Source organism: Sparus aurata, chromosome 4 (assembly GCF_900880675.1).
Source record: "Sparus aurata chromosome 4, fSpaAur1.1, whole genome shotgun sequence".
Classification (NCBI taxonomy): domain Eukaryota; kingdom Metazoa; phylum Chordata; class Actinopteri; order Spariformes; family Sparidae; genus Sparus; species Sparus aurata.
Window position 1 is genome coordinate 25,127,279 of NC_044190.1, and position 20,719 is coordinate 25,147,997.

The 20,719-nt window shown below is 38.9% G+C and overlaps 2 protein-coding genes and 2 non-coding genes across 4 annotated transcripts; all 4 read left to right on the plus strand.

Moving 5' to 3' along the window:
- The first annotated feature begins 3,928 nt into the window (after positions 1 to 3,928).
- Positions 3,929 to 8,426, plus strand: gcshb (glycine cleavage system protein H (aminomethyl carrier), b). The gene is made up of 5 exons (XM_030413307.1): positions 3,929 to 4,180; positions 5,237 to 5,316; positions 7,525 to 7,588; positions 7,679 to 7,810; positions 7,986 to 8,426. The coding sequence occupies exons 1-5, from the start codon at positions 4,030 to 4,032 to the stop codon at positions 8,081 to 8,083; spliced, it is 525 nt and encodes a 174-aa protein (XP_030269167.1). The 5' UTR covers positions 3,929 to 4,029; the 3' UTR covers positions 8,084 to 8,426.
- A 2,338-nt stretch (positions 8,427 to 10,764) lies between these two features.
- Positions 10,765 to 15,508, plus strand: rpl13 (ribosomal protein L13). The gene is made up of 6 exons (XM_030415490.1): positions 10,765 to 10,865; positions 11,334 to 11,451; positions 12,269 to 12,410; positions 13,647 to 13,820; positions 14,756 to 14,812; positions 15,306 to 15,508. Exons 2-6 carry the CDS (start codon positions 11,348 to 11,350, stop codon positions 15,462 to 15,464), a joined length of 636 nt encoding a protein of 211 aa, XP_030271350.1. The 5' UTR covers positions 10,765 to 10,865; positions 11,334 to 11,347; the 3' UTR covers positions 15,465 to 15,508.
- LOC115580909 (small nucleolar RNA MBII-202) lies at positions 13,470 to 13,543 on the plus strand. Its single transcript, XR_003983956.1, has one exon. It is a non-coding gene; the product is annotated as a small nucleolar RNA MBII-202 (small nucleolar RNA).
- On the plus strand, positions 15,065 to 15,146 carry LOC115580915 (small nucleolar RNA MBII-202). Its single transcript, XR_003983962.1, has one exon. It is a non-coding gene; the product is annotated as a small nucleolar RNA MBII-202 (small nucleolar RNA).
- Positions 15,509 to 20,719: the final 5,211 nt, after the last annotated feature.

Genomic DNA, 20,719 nt, shown 5'->3' on the forward strand with positions numbered 1-20,719 from the left:
ATGTAGATCCCATCTCATCTCAAAGCTCAGAGGTTTTAGTTTGGTCATGAAGATTCATGCCACCAAGGCAACCGTTACCCAGCATGAAAGTGTGGTACAATTCCCTGCTCATTTGGACATCTTGCTTCAGGTCCTTGAGGTTTCTGAGATTTTGAACAAAGATCATTATTTAATGTGGAAATGCTCCCCTGTTTTTCAAAGCAGGCCTGGCACCAGGATGAAGTTACTGAGGGAGCAGTTTTTTTTTTTTTTTTTATTGGTTTAACAATGCACCAGCCTCAGACTAAATAATAATAAAAAACCACAGAGGTTATGGTTTCAAAATCCATACACATAACACATAGTGTGGTCCATGGTTCTGAAATGACTGCTAAGAAATAGTCAAATATCACTTCCGATTTTTTTTAGATTTCAAGATGTTGCAGCGAGGAGAAGGAAATGTTTTATCCAAATAAAAAGGACCTCAGATAAGGTCCTTGTTATTTCATGAGATTGTGTGCTCATAGGTTTGGGCTTACAAAATGAATTGGTGCACTAAGGAAACATTTAAAGTGATAGTTCTCTGTGGGTACAAGTGACCTTGGTCACATTCATTATAATGTTCATATAGAAATATCGGTCAGCGCTGCTTTACTGCATACATGAATGTTTTTTATGTTTTAAAATGCTTACTGAAGGTCTCCATGCCATGGACATTAAGTGTTGTTTAATAACATCAAGTCCTTGTACTGATTCTGGAGACAATGATAGCACAGTGGCTCAATTTAGCCTGAAGCTTCTATGCTTGTTAATAATTGGATGAAATGTGCCTATGATATATGTTGTTATTATAACTGGTTCTAAGTGCACTGACTGGTTCTGTTTGACCAGTCAGATTAAAAATAAGCTGCAACTTAATTTTCCCAGAGACAGTCACATTGTTTTATTCATAAATAGTGTAACTAAGTACTGTATTTATACTACAATGTTAGGTACTACTTGACTTGAGTAATCAGAATGTTCTGTGACTTTATACTAATACTTCATTTCACCATAAATTATTGGGTAACACTATAGTAACCATCATTAATAAATGCCACATGTTTAAGTTAATTAAACTTTAGATGATGTAGCCATGTGTAATGATGGTGTTTCTAATAATAAATAACGTAGTTCATCTATTGATATTATTTGGACGTCATTTATAAAGTTGCGACTAATGTCTGTAAACCTTTCCATTTGCTTAATAAATGGTTTATAAAGCATTTCATAGATAGATGGATAGATAGATGGATAGAACAATATAAAACAATAAAGTACAGATACAATATACATTAAACAATAAAGTACTACATACAATAAAATGCTTTAGTAGTTATGAAATAAAATACTGAAAAACAAGCTGAAAACAAAAAAATACTACAAAGTACCAGGAGCTCCTACGATAGGCTGCCACTAGCACGACGCCATCTTCAAATGTTTTCTTACTGGTGAAATAACTAAATACATAATAAAGTGTAATTAGTTATAAATTGACCATTTCTTAATAGTGGCTGTTATAAATGTTACCGAATATTGTACGTTTTACTCCCATACAGTTACTCACACATATAATAATAATAACTTTATTTGTATAGCACTTTTAAAAATATGGTTTATATAGTGCTTTGACAGAACAAAGCAAGAATACAATTTAGAAATAGATTGCATGAAATAGTTTAAATAACAGAGGTAGTGATACAAATTAGTAAGTAGGTGAAATAAAAGAAGTGGAATAAATAAAAATAAGTAGAACAGAACTCAAAGACAGTTGGAGTAAAATAGACAGGTAGCCAGTGGAGGGAAGCTTATGTTGGAGTGATGTGTTGGAGCAGGACTGGACCAGTTTATTGACATGAGGGATAAAAGTCAACTCTGAGTCAAATTTACACCTAGGTTTCTTGCAGTGGGTGTTGTGTTGACGGAGAGAGGACCAAGGGCTTGCTGATAATGACTAATATTGTTTGGGGGGGGGGGGGGGGTAAACAATATGATTTCTGTTTTGGTGTTGTTAAGCTGTAAGAAATTTTGGGACATCCAACTGTTAATATCTTTAAGACAGTCTACGATAGCAGCTAGGCTTCCAGGGTCACCGGGCCTCAGCAGAAGGTATATTTGTGTGTCGTCTGCATAGCAATGGAACGATACATTATGGTGTTTAATAATCTGGCCAAGTGGGAGCATATAAATAGAAAATAAAATCGGACCTAAATTAGAACCTTGCAGTACACCACAGGTAATTGGAGTTATAGTTGAGGAATGATTACCTGTGGTGACTGAGAATGTTCTGTCTAAAAGGTAAGAATACAACCAACTAAAAGCAGTATCCTTGATGCCTAAACAGGTTTTCAGGCGGTCTAACAAAATTGTATGATCAACAGTGTCGAAAGCTGCACTTAAATCTAAAAGGATTAAAATTGCGCTCTCTCCCCTATCGGCTGCTAAAAGAAGGTTGTTGGTTACCTTCAGGAGGACAGTTTCTGTACTATGTGAAGCTCTAAAACCAGACGGGAACTTCTCAAAGATGTTGTTGTGAGACATGAAAGCTAAAAGTTGCATAGAATCTACCTTCTCTAAAACTTTGGATAAAAACGGAAGCTTGGAAATTGGCCTAAAATTGTTAAGAACAGAAGGGTCGAGGTTTGGTTTGGAGTTTGGACCACAGCATGTTTAAAAGAGTGTGGGAAAATGCCACTTTTTAGGGAGCTGTTAATAATCATTAAAATACTGGGTCCAACAGAGTCGATAACCTCTTTAAGAAACTTGGTGGGGACAAAATCAAGGCTTCAAGTAGCAGGTTTCATTTGTGATATGAGTTTCGTTAAAACGGGCAGTGAAACCGGTTCAAACTGTTACTTTACATGTAAAAAATAATCCTACAAAATGATGTAATGTTGTCCACGCTCATTACAGTATATAAAATAATTAGAACAGTCAGAGGCAAAACCAAACACTTTTATTGAACATACCCTACTTTTACAGTCAAAGTTGCCCACGAGGTTCACAGTGCAGTCCGACTCCTGGCTGCTGTCTGTGGTGATCTGCTTGGTTATTACAAAACTTATTCTACCTGTGGCTCATTCACACAACAAAAATATGTAAACATAGGGGCAGGGCACATGTTTAAAAATACCATTGCTCCCCTATAACTAAATGACAAAGGGGGGGTTTTGTCATTGTCTTTCAAAACAACCAGTATTAGCATTTAATGACCTGATTCCTCCTCTAATTAAAGTGGCGTTTCAGACCTCTGGTGGTGCTGTGGAGCCCAGTGGTGGCTTCAAACAGTTCAGCTTCAAACTGTGTAACAATTCCTTCCAAGACACGGTCGAGAAATTAATGTAAATGACAACTTTGTGATTATTAAAGGTCCTATTCAAAATAACAAATTATAAACCTTTACACTTACTTAACAAATGGTTTATAAAGCAATTACCATTGTTTGTTAACAGTGAAATAACTATTAGATAACGTTTTATTAACTATAGATTAACCAATTATTAATAATGGGTATTATAAAGTGTTACACCCATACAGTTACTTACACGTAAACATTTTACATGTAAAAAAAAAAATCTTACAAAAGATGAGAACACAACAGTATATCAAATAATAAGAACATTCACATGCTCTTTTCCTGATAATGCAAATACATTAACATGCTCTTTAATCTGATAATGTAAAAAAACCAAAAACAAAAAAAAAAAAAAAACTATAAAGCAGAATGAAATGAAAGAGATGTGTGCATAACAAGTAATAACAAAGTCACACAAGTAGATCTTGATATAACTTTGGTCATTTGTTATGATAAACAGGTGCAGAAGTCTTATTTTTCTTAGATATTTAAACTTTAGACACACACACACACACACACTTGAACTCACCCTCCTCCCTCTTCTCACCCTCCCTCCAGGCGCGATCCCGCGCACAGTGGGATGGTGCGCGCTCCCGCGGTCGAGTGTAGTGTGTGCTGGATTAAAAGGTCGCCACACACACACACACGGAGTGAAGATGGCGATGAGAGCGGTGCTGCGGTGCCTCTCTGCAAACTTTTCCCCCGGACTGCCTCAGCTGTCGCCGGCAGCGCGACTCACGGCGACTCGGCCGCCGTGGAGGAGCTGCTCTCCACGGACACTGAGCACGACCTCGGCCCTGTCCACAGGTAAACCGGGGCCCGGGGCGGTGTGAGGGGGGTCGGGGAGGTGCTGCGCTGTTAACACACTACATGCGGGGTGGCTCACGCATTCCTTTCTGCGTGCAACGGGGCGAGACAACTCACGCAGTTTTTGTCACTTTCCCACAGCCGGGGCAGCGGAATGCGACAGAGCGGCTGGCGGGCGGCGAGAAGTTTGTTTTTTTAAACTTGGAGGTGGCGGTGCAAGTGAGAAAACCGCAGGGGGGGAATAAAAAGCTCGAATATTCAGCGAAGCTCGATTCCTCTTCCCTGTTTTGGGCGTCATGGGAAAACAGCCAGCCCACGAGCTCCATATTGTGATGTTAATTAATGAGCGTGGACAACGAATTAGCCGAGTCCCGTGCAGCCAGTAGTGTCTTATTAAACACAAGTCAGCCATGATCCAGGAGAGGAGCCGCACAGAGCCGAGGACAGATGACACTCAGGTGCACTTGTGCGTCAACATTGCAAACAATTTCGCTTCTTTTCTTCCTCCTCACTCACACCACTGCGTGACATTTTAATCTCATCCCTCGAAGGCTCCCACACAGTTCAATGCCGATGAAGCGAGCCCTTTTTTATTTTTTATTTTTTATTTTTTCTTACAGCAGGCATGATTCAGCTCTCACGCATCAGCATCTCCCCACAGTTCACAATCTGGTTCAAACCTGTATTTCTTCTTCATGGTCTGATGCTAATCCAGGAAGCTGTTGAGGCATTGTGACCCTTCCCTCGGGGTGTTGGAAGGATGACAGCGTCAGCTCTGATTTGAAAGGATCCAAACCTTGTTTTTAATTGCACGTATGACTCCATCAAATGCTTTGTGATCAGTATTTTTCTGCACATACGCTTTTATGTGTAAGCCCGCGGTGGTTGCATAAGAATGTGCCTGCTGTTCAGCTGTGGTCAGCTCATTTCAGAGGACATGGATGACTTGTCCTCTGAAATTAGTGGACTTTAAATCAACTGGAGATTTTTTTTGTGTGTGTGTGAATCTCTGGTTCTTACTGATTCATCCCTCTTACTTCTTTGCTCTCCCCGCAGCCCTAAAGTTCACAGAGAAGCACGAGTGGGTGCGAGTGGAAGGCGGGATTGGCACAGTTGGTATCAGCAGTTACGCTCAGGTCGGTTGTCTTTGTGTATTACTAATCATTGATTTATGACACACTTGGTTCAGAGGGTTACTGATGAATGTACAAATAGTGATATGCTAATGTCTGCAGTTCAGTGCAGCACTTTGCCCTCGACTTTTCTGTTTTATGACAATTGTTTGAGACAATTGATGAGCGCCAAACTGCAGTGGTGTGCAGAAAGTCTGAAGGGGAGGTGCCTCCTCACCTGCAGCTGTGGAAAGCGTTGAGTGAAGGCCGGGGTCTTCTGTCTTTGACTTGAATTGAAAATGTTTACAGGGAGGTGTGACAGGTTTGCTACACAGCCGCTGAAATCTAGAGATTAAATGATTTATTCATCTTTGCTGCTGACCAGTCGAACTCACTTGTTTCTTAAAGGACACCACTCATTTGATAGGATATCTTCTAAGGATCAGTAACGTCTTTTAAATCACTTAATAAAGCCCACTTTTACAAACTTCTAAAGGCACCATTTAAAACAGATTTTTTCATCTTTCTTTTTATTCCTTTTACTGCTCTCTTGTGATGTCCTTTTCCTAACGTCCTTTACTACTTTTATATATTGTTAATCTATTTATTATCTTTTTATCTGTTCTTACTTCCCCTGACGTGATGTTGTCGTCTTATTGTCCTTTTATTGATCACATTTGTTTATTCATCTCTATCTTTGCAGAACTTCTCTTTCTTTTTCTGTGATCTTGCTTGTTGTATGGCTTTTATTCATTTTACTTGTGACGACTCGTGTTGTTCTTTTATTTGTTTTTACCTCTTCTGTTCTGCCTTCTTGTTTTAACTTGCCTTAGACTTGGCTTTCTAGCGTTTGGCTCGACTGTTGTCTGCTTTGTGTCTTCCTGAGTTTCCTTGTTTGTCAAAGCACTCTGTAAAGTCTGTTTTTAAAGGTGCTATAAAAATAAAGTTTATTATTATAGAAGAAAAATTAGTTGATTGTCAGAATGTTTATTGTCCAGCTTGGTTAAAGACCTCTGATTTGCTGCCGACACCTCCAGTATTCTCAGTGATTTAGATAATGTGACAGTGTTCACACACTTCATCTTTGCAGTGTTTTTTACTGCCTCTGTTTATACTCATTAACTCTCATATCATCACTGCCTTTAGAAAGAAATGCTCATAAACCGCGGATGAGATTATTTCTGGACAAAGTGTGCCCTTTATCAATATGCACTAATAGTGTACTTTCACTTGGGAGTTTGAACTTTAAGCAAACCTTTGACCGTGTGTACCCACGACATCTGTGACCTAAATGTCATCCACCACATTAATGACTAAATATAGTGTGAGAGGACAAAAGAGCAAACTGTAACGGAAACTAGAATGACTTTAAGTTTACGCTGGTTAGCTGCCTATTTACTTAAAGGTGTTTCTTTTCTTTTCTAACTAGGTGTTGTAAAACGTGAAAGACTAAGAAAATGCCCAGTGCACAGTCAGTCTGGTTAAGATGATAATAATGTGTCGGATTAGTTAAAACACACTTCTTACAACTCTATACATTCATTGATGTGATTAGCTGTACTCCAATGATTGCGTATAGCACAATACATTTCACTGTGGTTGAAATCTCAGTAGGTTGTTTATAAGACAACAAGTGATATAAATACAAAATAAATTGATGGTATTAATTAATTAATTATGATCCTCTGTGCCCAGCTGCTTTCTAGAAAGAGGAAGTATATATTTGTGACCTGTTTTCAAAGATTGAAACGAGAGAAGCTTTTTTTTCACGAGGTTTGTTGCCAGTAAAATACAGAATACAGCCAGTTTTATCCCTTAAAATGACAGAATGGAATACAAGACATTATTATTTGTTTTTACTCACTTTAAATAAATACTTTACTGAGGTTTTAGTTAGGTATTGCAGCAGTATTCAGTTTCGTGGCGTATTGTGGAATGAAAACGGACTGTTATCGTACCATGTGCATTTTGTTTTTCTGTGGTATTGAATTTAATAGTATTAGCAGAAGAAAAAAATACTTTAAAATTTCACTCAGGAGTCAGGAGACAACATTTTGTGAAATTATCATAAAAAGGTTGTTCAATAAAAAAAAAAGCTTCTGTTTTCACTCTGTTAAGGGTAATTATTACTGCTAATGGTAATAATTCAGTAATACTGTAAATCATCATGTACTGTGGAAATCTCATACCACTGCAGCTTTTTGTATTATTCATGCTTTTGTTTCATTTTAGGAAGCATTAGGCGATGTGGTTTACTGTGGACTCCCTGAAGTTGGCCAAAGTCTGGAACAGATGGGTAAGAGCCCGGAACACCCTGCACACTTTTCTAAGTAACCAAGTTCAGCAGTGTGATATCTGTCGTTTTGTCCGCGTGTGTGTGTTGCAGAGGAGTTTGGTGCCTTGGAAAGCGTAAAGGCTGCCAGTGAGCTTTACTCACCGCTGACTGGGGAAGTGACTGAAATCAACACAGAGCTGGCAGAGAATCCCGGGCTTGTGAATAAAGCCTGCTACGCAGAGGGTAAATGTCTCGCATTCGCCGCTGTTGCTTTAAGTTTTTATTTGTCCTAGTCATTTCCAGGAAATTACTTCCATTTGTGAATAGGTTGCCAAGGCAGATGAGAAAACCAGAATCCTGTAACAGCTTGTTCATGAACACTTCTGGCCTTTTTTAATATCGCCTCTTAACGTTCCAGGGTGGCTCATCAAGATGACGATTGGAAAACCCGAAGAACTGGACGGCCTCATGGATCAACCTGCTTACGATAAATTTCTTAAGTCTCTCGAAGAATAAATCAGGGAACTCTCTGAGCTGTTTTATAATGTAACTGCAATCAAAGACTAGTGGGCAGACTACTAACAACTTGTGTGGCGCTCTTTCTTATCTGTGGTATTTATTTTGATACTGGAATTTTGCTATCAAAATAATTTTAAATCCTCAGTAACATCTTCCACTTAGACGGTTAGGATTTGTTTTGCTACTAGCCAACCTAAAGGGCTCATAATTGTAAGATCTGTCAACATTACGATGTCTTCATCTGGTGCTTTGCTCCTCTTTTAAATGTGGTAAAGGACTGGAAAGTGATTGTAAGTGCTGTGTCGCATTCATTTATTAAAAATTGGTCCATACGTTTGAAGTGACGCCTCTGTCTTTTCAGTTGTATTTAAATCATATCCTTGTACTTTTGGCAACATTAAACAACAATGTACGATGTGTTGAAGACATGTTCATATGTTGCCGTCCATGTGCTGACAGGACATGCTGCCCCCTTTTTGCTTGTTACAGTTCCACACACCTTGACCTTTGCCCTCGGGTGAAGATAGGCAGAGATTGCAGAGGCTAGTTGAACAATGATTAATGAAGCCGTGGTTTTAGAATCAGTGACTGAACAAAAAACTGCCCCCTCAGAATGATAATGGAAAATAAGAGCTGCAATTAACTGTAAAAAAAAAAAAAAAGAAAAAGAAAAGGCTAAACTGACTAAATTAGATTTTATCTCAGGTGGTTAAAGTTACTTAGAATAAAATATACTTTCAACTCTAGTTCGTTCTGTTTACTTAATGTTCAAATGTCCTTGCAATAACTTCCTCTCAAAGGGCCGGTCTAATGTGCTGACCTATTTGTGTTGCCTCCCATTCAAAACCTGCATATTTCTCCATACTGATCCTCTTCTTTTACAGTTGACCTCCCTCCACTCCACCCTGCTTCAAATATAAGCTGTTAGAATTAAGTTTTATTTTGATCCATGGTTCCTGATGCTGGCATTTAACAGCCATTTATTTTCTGAATTTTCTGAAAGATTGAGGGGACGATGCTCTCGGTTTGATTTGTATTGGGCTTTAAGGCAAATATGATAATATAAGTCAATATTCAGATGTAGTTGAGAAAGAGAAGTAGTAAAAAAAAAAAAATAATGTCCTGTAATGTATGTCAGGTATAACAAAGAGTCATAAAGTCTTGTGTCCTCTTTTGTCTTTACAGAGGACATACTGAGTCAGGAGCACACAGAGTAAAATGAGTACAGCAAAGGTGCACATAGAAAATGTTATAACATTTATTGTTAAGACATGGAAATAGTAGTTAATGAAAATGTGGCTGGTGCTTGATCACTTGTCCATGTCTATGTTCATCTGCCTGAACACCTGAACCGCCACACAGCCACCTTTAATTCATTGTCAAAAAAAAAAGGAAAAATGCATTTGTCAACACATGCATTATCATTAAATGTCCATTGTTTTGAATAAAAACTGAAAAACGTACAGTAATGAACATGCACAGCATCACTTTGATTATAAAGGTCCCTGATGACACTGTATAATTCATGTTTTTCTTAAGGCGGTGTAATAATGGAAGGACTTGTGAGACAGGCGGAAGCAGTAGAGACACAATACATCATAATATGGTAATAACAGCATGCAGTAATGAAAGCCTAAAACATTCATTCAATTTTCACACTCAAAGTCAGTTTGATTTCAGTGTTACACTTCAAAAATCTCATAAAGAACCAAAGTATCAAGCTTCAGGGTAATGTTGAGCATAAAGCACTAAATTAAAAAATCCTTCCCGGGGTCAGTGCTGACTCGGTCTTATTTATGCTCACATGACATCACAAGTCCACGCTTTTACATATATCAGAGGTGAGTCTCCATTAATAGTATCTAATTATAGAATATAAGAATTTATTGTATCAATTTATTAAGAGAGGTTGTCATCTGAACTTAGAACAATTGCAAGCCTTGCTGTTTTATGAAGAGACTAATTACTCCCTGCCTCTTGTGTGCCTGATTGAATGTTGGTCACCTTCAATATATTAATGTGTGGTCGTAGTTGAAGTCTGCACTCTGTCGGTACACTCACTGAAGATAAGGCAGTTTTAGATGTCGCCATGGCTGCTGCTGACTACTGAGACAAGGTCAGCTATGTCTACATCTAGTGGCCAGAGGAAAAACATCCCCTTTAGGCCATTTACAATCGAACTGTGTCAAACCTGTGAACAAAATTCAAGAATTCCAGTAAACATCAGCTTGCAAAATAAATGTAAAAAAGTGAGCAGAGGCGTCTATAAAGCCTTACAGACGTAAATTGTATATGACCTATAATTAAAAATATATACTTAATAACAATAATAACACACACATAGAACTAGGTATTGTAAGCCATTAAAGGCTTTAAATTGTTATTTTTAGGCCACTATTCTGTCCAGTCTTTGGTGACAAAAAATATATATAATATATATTTATATATAAAAAGCCTACTAACAAGATCTTTGTTTTGTTGTTGTCCATGTGCAAGACGACTTTTCAAAGATAAACAGCCATTTTATTTGTTTTGTGTTATGTAATAGGCAACATGTTCTATCATTATCATGAAATAATAATAATAACCGGGATTTTCTTACGTTAAATTATCTGTATATTTTTGTTCCGTTACGTTGTACGCCTTCTTAAAGTTGGGATCATTATCTTACATATACTCTTTGATCACAACTGTTCGCCCATTGGCTGCTTCACACATATCCCACAATCCACCGCGTTTCTACTTCCTTTTTCCTTTCGGCCATTTTCCTCCCTCGTAGGTATGAGAATTTTTTCTCTACAGGTTTAGAAATAATCTATCTTAATCCTTGGTATTTTATCTATATTTATCAATTTCATTTACAACACGGAATAGTGTGATTTGTCACCTTTGTAATAAGGTGAATATTGTAACAGAATTTCTCTCTATATTACTAAACAGCCACTGTGTTGGTGGTGATACCCGGTCAAGTGGTGTTGATGTGTGTGTTAGCATTGCCGCTACAGGCCAAGTTTTGCAGCTCCATACTTTAATAATGTCCCTCAATATGAAAAAAGTGTTTGTAACTTATGTCGGAATTGCAAAGATAAGCTATTACTGCATATAACGGCTGCTACAGTGAAATTCCAGTCAAAATATCCAGTAGTCCATTTAACTGCTAGCTTAGCATCAGATGTAGCACTGTGAGCAATGATGGTGTGCCGGCATGACAACCTGCTTCATACCCGTGTGCCACGCTGTGTTGCAGGGAAGTAGGCAGCCATGGCCCCCAGCCGGAATGGAATGATCTTGAACCCTCACTTTCACAAAGACTGGCAGAAGAGAGTGCGCACCTGGTTCAACCAGCCAGCCAGAAAGATCCGCAGGTGAGAGCGAGCTTTTGCTGTAGAAGGACATGCTAACTTGAGCTAGCATGCCTCCCAGCAGCTTCACGAACGTGTGTCAAATATGAAGCCTTGTTTGACAGTCTTGAGCCACTGCGAAGATACACGTTAATGTATTGATAGATTCTTTATAATGGTTAAATTAATTTGCAAAGATGACATGAAACCAATACAGTTGGTTAACCTTTCGATGCTGACTTCTGTATGTTTCATAAAATGTGATGTATTTATAAGAATAGTGTTATAGATGATCTTATGATTTTATTGCATTGTTCTTTCTGTTATGCCAGCTTGAGTATTCAGTATTATGTGTGCATGGACGTACAGTGATTCAGTGTTCATGTGTGTTGCGATAATCAGTGTCAAGATTTTTCATATATTGTGTTGATGCCATAGCTGTTACAATTTTCATCATGGCAAGGCAAATCCCTAAATTTGATCACATCTGATGGGGTTGTCCCTGGATGATCACTTTTCTTAACTAACAGGTGGAAAAGGGTTCAATGACAGTATCAGGGCTCCCTTTTTAAATTTGATGCGATGTCTGTAAACACCTGATTTTGATCAGTCAAGTCCAATATTAACATGTAGTGTGGTTGGCGTACATTCTAGCTTGCAGCCTATTTCCTGCCACTGGACCATCATAAGAACATCATTATTGTACTTATTGTATCATGGTTGAGATGCAGTGCAAACACAACATCAGTAATGCATGAAACACTTTTAAAATTGCTGGACATGAAAATGTGTTTAACTTAAGGTAAAAATGTAACTAAAAATGTCTGTTTTTATTTTTCAGGCGAAAGGCTCGTCAGGCTAAGGCCCGTCGCATTGCTCCCCGCCCTGTCGCTGGACCTCTAAGGCCACAAGTCAGATGTCCCACCATCAGGTACCACACGAAGGTTCGTGGCGGACGTGGCTTCACTCTGGAGGAACTGAAGGTAATACTTTCTAGTTGTTTCTAAGATGTTTCTTGTGCAGTGATACAGCCCGGCGTCCTTTGAAAACTGAGTGTAAATGGCAGCAAACCAAATAAGTAATTGTTTTGTTGTGATAAATTTAAATGTCATGCTGAGAATCTAATAACTAGTGTTTATCCAAAAATTACCTCCCTCATTTTCCCTTTGGAAATGCTATTGATAAATACTGACAAAACAGAACAGGCTCAACCTTTCGCTCTTGAATCATGCTTTTCATCCAACCAAAAACTCAATAGCTGTAGCAGAACACAAGGGGCTGCTCAAAGATTTGATGTTCTTGCCAACGCATACCTTGATTTTCCTCCCATGTACTTGGCTGCTGTGGGAGGAAGGCTAAATGCCTCGTTGGTGTGCATCACCCCAGTGCTTTTTTTGTTTTCCTTCGCAAAACAGAAAGCCTGAAACAGGTGTGGTGGTAAATTTCCCTATTGTCAGACACAATCTTTTATGAAATGAGAAACTTTAATTCTAACCATTTGCTTTTAATATAGTAGGAAACAACTAACCACGCGTAGTGTATCCATTTTGGAGTTTGATCCTGCACTTCAGCCAAATTGTTGGAGCAAATATCAGCATATTTGTAAAATATTTTAATGGGCACACAAGAGATTCCAGGTCACTAAAGACTGGGAAGGAATCCGCTGGCTTCCAGCTTATGAGGTTGAAGTATTAAATGATTTATTAATGGGGTGTAATTTGGCACATTTGTCATTAATATTTATCAGGATGTGGAAATATTAAGTTTGCCCTTGCAGATGCATATTTTGCTAAACCAGATCGTCAATATCCAAAGACTTGAACATGTCTGACTCGGATCATTTTAAATATGAAAGTGCACTCATTGTGGGCCAGACTGAAACTAAATGAGCAGCCAGCTTTTAGGTTTGAGTGGAGCTCTGTCTAATGCCAATAAAGAAAAGCATTTGAAGCACCTGAGATGGTACATCTGTGCGTATTGACAGACATGTTCAGAAATGTTAAAAAAAAAAATTCTGTGTGTTCAGTGTCTTAGCAGTCAGATGATGATAAATCTCCGGAATCTCTGTATTTTCTTGATGAATACTTTGAACCCCTTTTCTGATGACTGCTTTTTCCAAAAGGAAAAAAAAACCCTGAATTAATCTTATCATGCAGTGGATGTTGCATGCAACTGAGAAGTCTTTATATTAACCTCATGATCTTTGCTCCTCCCTGCAGGCAGCTGGCATCCACAAAAAGACAGCCCGCACCATTGGCATCGCAGTTGACTCTCGCCGTCGTAACAGATCTACAGAGTCTCTGCAGGCCAACGTGCAGCGCCTGAAGGAGTACCGCTCCAAACTCATCCTGTTCCCCAGGAAGGCTTCTGCACCTAAGAAGGGAGACAGCACCGTAAATTTTATTATTTTTTTTATGCTGCATGATGCTCGAAGATTTAAAAGAAGCCTAACATCAAAATTGTAAAGCATGTGATAGACTGTAGTCATGGTGGTTATCTTCGTCAGAGTTATGATTGTTTGGCAGATTTTTCCAGAGAATAACAAGTGTTAAAATATTCAACAAAAGCATGTGGTCAGTAGGAGTGAGTCATTTCAAATAACAATTTGAGAGCCCTTTCCAGTATTTGTTTACTGCCGCTCCATCTTATGAAAATTAACAGCATTTCGAGTACTAAATAAAACTAAAGGAACCAAGTCGATACCAACTCGTGTTTTTGAAATAATGAAACAAAGTGTAGAGATTTAAGAGCTCAGATTTGGCCATAACCTGTGTCCTTATGCAGTTATACTTTTTCTAGATGTGGTGCATTGCCACTAATGTTTGCACAACACTTTGTGAGGCTAAACTTTCTGACAGCTTCACACCTTCAGTAAAATATCATAATTTGCATTCTATTTTCATTGGTTGTGTCTGAAGTATTTATCGGACTGAATGGGACTGGAGGTTGCCTACATTATTCAACATTTCAAATTTTAAAAATCATTCACCTATTTCATGAATGAACTTTTGTGAGACTATCGAGTGGATTAATAGTTTTTTGCTTACTCTACTCCAAATGTCAGTGGACCCTTTATCATAAGAATCAGATTCCTATACAGATTTAATATTAAACTTGTCAAACAAAGATTCTATAACTGGACTGCTCTGGTTGAAAATTAATAACCATCTTTAATCAGTATTTTTTGCCAACATGCCTTTGAGTTGACCTCTTTTGAATTGAGTAATTTCACAACACCAAATGTTCTCTGGATCTGCCTAACCATAAGCCTGATTTAGTAAAATGGATTTGTCATTGCCTTGAAGAATTAACTTTGTGATCTTTTCAGGAGGAGGAAATCAAGATGGCCACTCAGCTCAGTGGCGCCGTCATGCCCATCAAAACGGTACGTTTTGAATTTCCTTAAAATTCCTCTTAAAAGCAACAAATACCATGTTGCCAAGTATTTAAAGATGGTTTACGATGTGGACATTAGAAATAAATGCGATTGGTTATAGGTGGAAAATAAGCCTAAACGTGAGTGTTATCCTTGACATTTCACAGCAGCTTACAGTAAACTGGCTGGATTTTGTTTGTTGCCATTCATACATAAACCATGATGTTGTAAGTGACATCTGTTTAAGTGATAGCAGTCAGATGATGACAAATCTCCGGAATCTCTGTATTTCTTTGATGAAACGTGTGAACCCTTTTTCTGATGACTGCTTTTTAAAATCATAGCTGGAAAGCAAATTGCTTGTACCAAAATACTGATGCTGCAAAATTTGACAAATTTGCAAATTGGTTAAAGTTGAATTGGTTTGATCGTGTTATTTGTCAGTCATTGAAGATGAAAACCGTTGAACCTGTTTTAACATCGTTTCCCTCCCATCTTCCAGGTGCACAAGAAGGAGAAGGCCCGGGTCATCTCCGAGGACGAGAAGAACTTCAAGGCTTTCGCCAGCCTGCGTATGGCCCGCGCCAACGCTCGTCTTTTTGGCATCCGTGCCAAGAGAGCCAAGGAGGCTGCCGAGCAGGACGTGGAAAAGAAGAAGTGAAAATAGTCACTCTGGAACTTTGCAAAATAAAGTGTTTAAAAGGATCAATGTGAGTGTCGTGATTAGTATCCTAATGGTCTTGTCAAATTAGGGCAGTGGTTCTGACATTTAAGACAAGCTCCCAACAGTCCAGTCAGATCTCAAATGCTAAAACATTCATGCTCCAAATGTGTTCATGTAATTTCCAACTGGATGTTTAACTATTAATAGTCTGAAAGTGGATATAATCAGGGATGTTTGAATATTTTCTGGCAATTGAATTGTCAATGTTTCAAATCCTGGGGGATGTTAGAGCTAAAAATACTAGCAACCATTTATCCATTATCTTAATTGCTTTTAGTCAGTAGTTTCAATCATCAACCACTGATCTTTTTCTTGTCACTGAAGTTTCCTTGCACTCCTAATTCCAGTATCACCTACACTAATTGTTGCAGATGACTGCATGTATTTTCCCAATCAAATCATCAATTGTATCTGTGTTTTACGATTAGATGAGCCACTGGGATACAAGTACTGCTATTTGGAGATCAATGGATTAGGAAATTGAGCCTCACAAGATGAGAAAAAGGACATTATGTCTGGTCATTACTAAGAATTGGGTATCAATTAAACAACGGGGTCATTTTCACAGGTTTCTGCACAGACAAGATTGCATTTGTAGATGTATTGAACTGTTGGGTTCAGATTACAGCTCCAAGCCTCTGGCCATATTGAGGAGTAAAAACAGTATTTATAACATAGAATTTAATGTTGCGTCGGGATGAGACCAGAAAAGAAAGATTTTAAACAAATTTCACTTCATGAACAAACCTGATTGAGGTCTACTCATAAATAGGAGGTTTTTGCCTTTTTTCTCTTTTACAGCTGACATTTTGACCTGTTGAAGCAGGAATAACAGCGACTCCATCTTCCTCGGGCGTCTTCACAGTGTGAATAATGTCGAGGCCTTGAAATTGAGAATTTAAATCTAACCATCAATGTTATATCATTGCTGCCTTTTGTTTTCAAAATGTCTTGTGTGAAAAAAGTATGTTCACGACATGCTTCAGTTACCTCTCCGAGCCCCATACAGCAGTTGATGGTATAAAAGACAAATGTGTATATATATAGGCTATCCGGTTACTGTACTTAAAGATTTATCCAATTATAAACTGACATCGGACTAAAGTGTCAAAGCTGTTACCTTGGCATAAAATATGGATTCAGTGTCCATATTAGGCTCGTATCTACAGCAGTAGGTGGCAGTAGAGTCACAAAATGTAACTCATTGATGGAGACATAAATGCATTAAGGGTAGGGTTGACAGCAATTCAGGACTTGTGAATCAATTTTCAAACTACTGGTTTTTTTGCTAGCAGATCATTAACCTGACATGACGGCGTAATTGCATCCCATTTAACAGCCTATTAGCAAATTATTGATGTCAGAAACTCAGCAGTAAGTAGAGGCTCTGGTACATGTGAATCAAACTTGTCTTTTAAACTCACAATTTCACTAAGAAATACAAATTTAACTAGTTCAAAACCAGGCAGAGAATGTTCTTTAACGTGACAGGTTGTTAGAATATTAAACGACCGTCTGCGGGACACTCGTGCACAGGTAGTAGAAGTGGAGGTCAACGACTCCTCGCGCCTGAGGGAGGTCGGCAGAGGTGGAAGGCAGGATAAAATCTTACCCGAGTGGGACATTTTAACACTCAGCTGCTGCAGAGGGGGGCAAAGTTGAATTTCAATTTTAATACTGAACGTTTTTTGGTGGCAGACATGAACCGAAACTGACTGTTAATACCAATCATTGCTATGACAACAGAGACTCTGGCCATTACTAAACTGTTTACACGTATTGGGTGTGCTGTCAGGTGAAACAAACAGTCAAAAAGTTAATAAACAACACAAGAGGTCTAAGAGAAAAATAACTCCCCAATTGAGTGAGATAGCCCATTTTGAATGCATAACCAGGCGAAAACGTCCACTTCCCCAAAAAATTATCCCAAAGTCAACATCTGCAGACTGAATCAAGATGGGGTGAGACTAAATGTCCTTGACTGTCTCCTTAAGTGTCCTCTCCGTGTTCCAACTGTCTGAATGCAAATAAATTATTCAGCTAATGGACGGGAGCGGACAGTCAAGTCATTTTGGAACGAGGCTGATTGATACGGCTGAAATGGGAACTCGGATTGATGGTCCTTAAGATGTATCCTTAAGACGGGATGCTGTAAAATAATCTATTTACTAAAACTGAAATGTAACGGGACACTATAGATCCTGAGAACCATTACCTCACACCACCTTTTCCTAAATGTGTTTACCGGGCTGTAACCAGATGAAAGTGACCTCCTGGTAACTAAGTATAGACTCATTATTCAATTGGACATCAACATTCAACATTTAACCAGTGATGAGGATTTTATTTGTCCTGTGATGAACTGCATATAGAAGCACCACCAAATAGTACACAGATCAATATCTCCTGTTTGTTTTTATTAAACTGTTGATTTCTTGTCACTGTGGCTTTAAACGATGCATTCACACTGAACAGATCAGCTCAGGAATGTAAGCTCGCTGTTACATTAATTGATATGCATCAAGTGAGCTGGATTTCTGTTTGTATACATTATTTATGTATTTATGGTCAATATGTCGATGTCGGTTCTGCTTTTCAGAGAGGCCGGGCATTTACATGGGTCTGAAATAAAAGATCTGTTTAACTGGAATCCTAATTTGGTTGCATATCAATACACGGACAAACAAAACATGAAAACAAGTCAGGAAGAGCTGAATGTAATTGGAAAAAACAGAAACCCTATATAAGAAATTCAATCAACAGATTCTCATAAACAGCACAATTTGCTGTGTTGGAAAAGGAGTAGGAAGAAGGAAACACTTATATAATCCTCCCCCTTCTCCACTACTCATGAATGAACCCATCATCTTTATCCTGAATATAGTGCATATACTGTATATATACATACAGAACATATATACACTCAATCTATTCATCTGTCTCATATCCATATGTATAAATATCAAATCATTAAAGGTACAGTATGTAAGAATTGGCCACTTGTCGATTTCAAGCTTTAAACAAACAGGAGGCAGCACATCACCACGAGTGACTGCTTTCTGCTGATAAACTGCAGCTGCTGTCAGCTAGTTAGCTCAGTTAGCAGTGCAGCTAGCGGTCCTATCAGCTGACTCAAGTCTACCCGGACTGGAAGCTCGGGACACCAGGAGGGTGTTGGTGTTTGTGTGTTCTTTCATTTTCTCAGTCATACCACGTAGACATGTTGGGTTCAAGTGTGTTTCTGTTGGTAATTTTGTTAATATTCAATTAAACTCGTAATCTTTATCTCACACACACACGCCTGGAGTTTTACAAACAGTTATCCAGATTCTAACCCGGATATCACACGGTGTCAGTAAAATAAGACGTAGAAGACTTAATTCAACTTCATCCCGCTGCGATGAGTGTAAACTTATCTCATAATCACTTTTGTTAATGGTGAGCAGCAGTAGCCACAATACATCCTGCCTCAATACATCCATTCAATCGTCATCACAGTCTTTGGTCACTGCTTCTCAATCACGATGGTTTGCTGCTTTTTTGTTTTTTGCGCTAGCCTAACGATAATTCAGTGAACCAGATGACTGAATAAAAGATGACTCTGTGCATCAGACACTCCTTTAGAAGATCATTACTTTTTGCAAAATACCTGCTGCGGCTTCAGTGTGATACAGTTTGTAGTTTCATTTCCTCCCTCCTGTTTCTCAGAGTGAACGTGTTTCCCCAGCTGCTCTCCTGGCGTGTAAAAGTGATCACGGCACATTTAGCATTCTCTGCGATTAATCGTTGTACTTCTCCAGCTGTATTCATTAGCTGTAATTAATACATTTCCTCCTGAGATCACTGAAGCTGCGGTGTCACTTCGCCTCGGTGATGTATTCCCCCGCAAGAGGGCCCAGACCACCACTATTTCTAGGTCAGTAAGCCAAATATAATGATGACAGAGGAGACTCATAGATAGTATTTCTGTTCAATGAGGTGTAACTTGAAGTCGAAGCCGGCTGAAACACAAGCCCGGTGATTGATTGCCACTAACGGTGATGCTGCAGCTTCCATCAGCAATAAGAAAAGACTTAAGAAATCGATAATGTCTTTGAAGATTTAAAAAAAAACAAAAAAACCCCTTTCCATGTCCAAAAATACCTTGAGTCGAGGAGGCTGCCGGTGGAACAAAAACGGCAGATGATGTTACACAAACAAACCCGGAGCAAGAAAGACTGAAGATGTGAGTGCATCAGGCCGTGTTAAGAAGAGATCTTTCTATTTGGGTTTTCATACACACAGCGTGGTCAGCAGCAGCAAGGCGAGCAGACACTGGGGAGGGCCAGCGGGGAGGGAGTCTGAGGAGAAAATCCATGTGTAAATGCAGTGAACGTCCTGGGAGGTGTTGAACCGACACAGCGGCAGCAGCAGCAGCAGCAGATGGCAAGTGTTTTGGAGCTGTGGCGTAACAGGGCTCAGGTGTGTGCCCCAGAGCAGACTGTCTGAATACCCATGGAGGAAGCTGTGAGGGTGAAAAACTGCAGGAGCGGAACTGACTTTAGGTGTCAGGAGGCAGCAAGTTTACACGTTCAACACAGATCAGGGAATTAATTTGATATCCTTGTATATAGATAACATCAACCTGTGAGAGGAATCTGTGTCTTCTGTGTGTTACTTGGTGTGTAAGCTATCAGCTTAACAGAGCAGATAATTAACAAAAAAAAAAGGGAGCAGGGAGCCGAATGTGTTTTATTTGTTACGCGTTTGGAAAAATTTGATTGACCCGCCTGCTGCACAAACCATTTCACCAGCTGAAAGCGTCTGAGTGGCTCAGCCCTCAAAGATTCGACCGTGTCTCCTTGAAACCGAAGACAAAGTTGTAATGCTGCAAAGCGTTTAATGAAAACGTTAAGGACACTTCAAACATCCTGAAATGTCGAAGCCTTCAGGGATAAAACATTCCTATTATCATTATAAAATGCACTGTAACTAACAAGCCGACCACACAAGGTGCTTTTAAACACTCAACACCACAGCTTTGTATTTTTTTGTTCCAAACTGGATTTTGATGAATACAAGTGAAGAAGTCATTTTTCGTGGCTTTATCTTACGTGGCCTTCGCCACTCCTTTGCCAAAGAACTCTGCAAAGAGCTGCTGTTGTGTCGGCACAATCTGTAAAAATCTATAAATGTTACGCAATGTCTGCAAA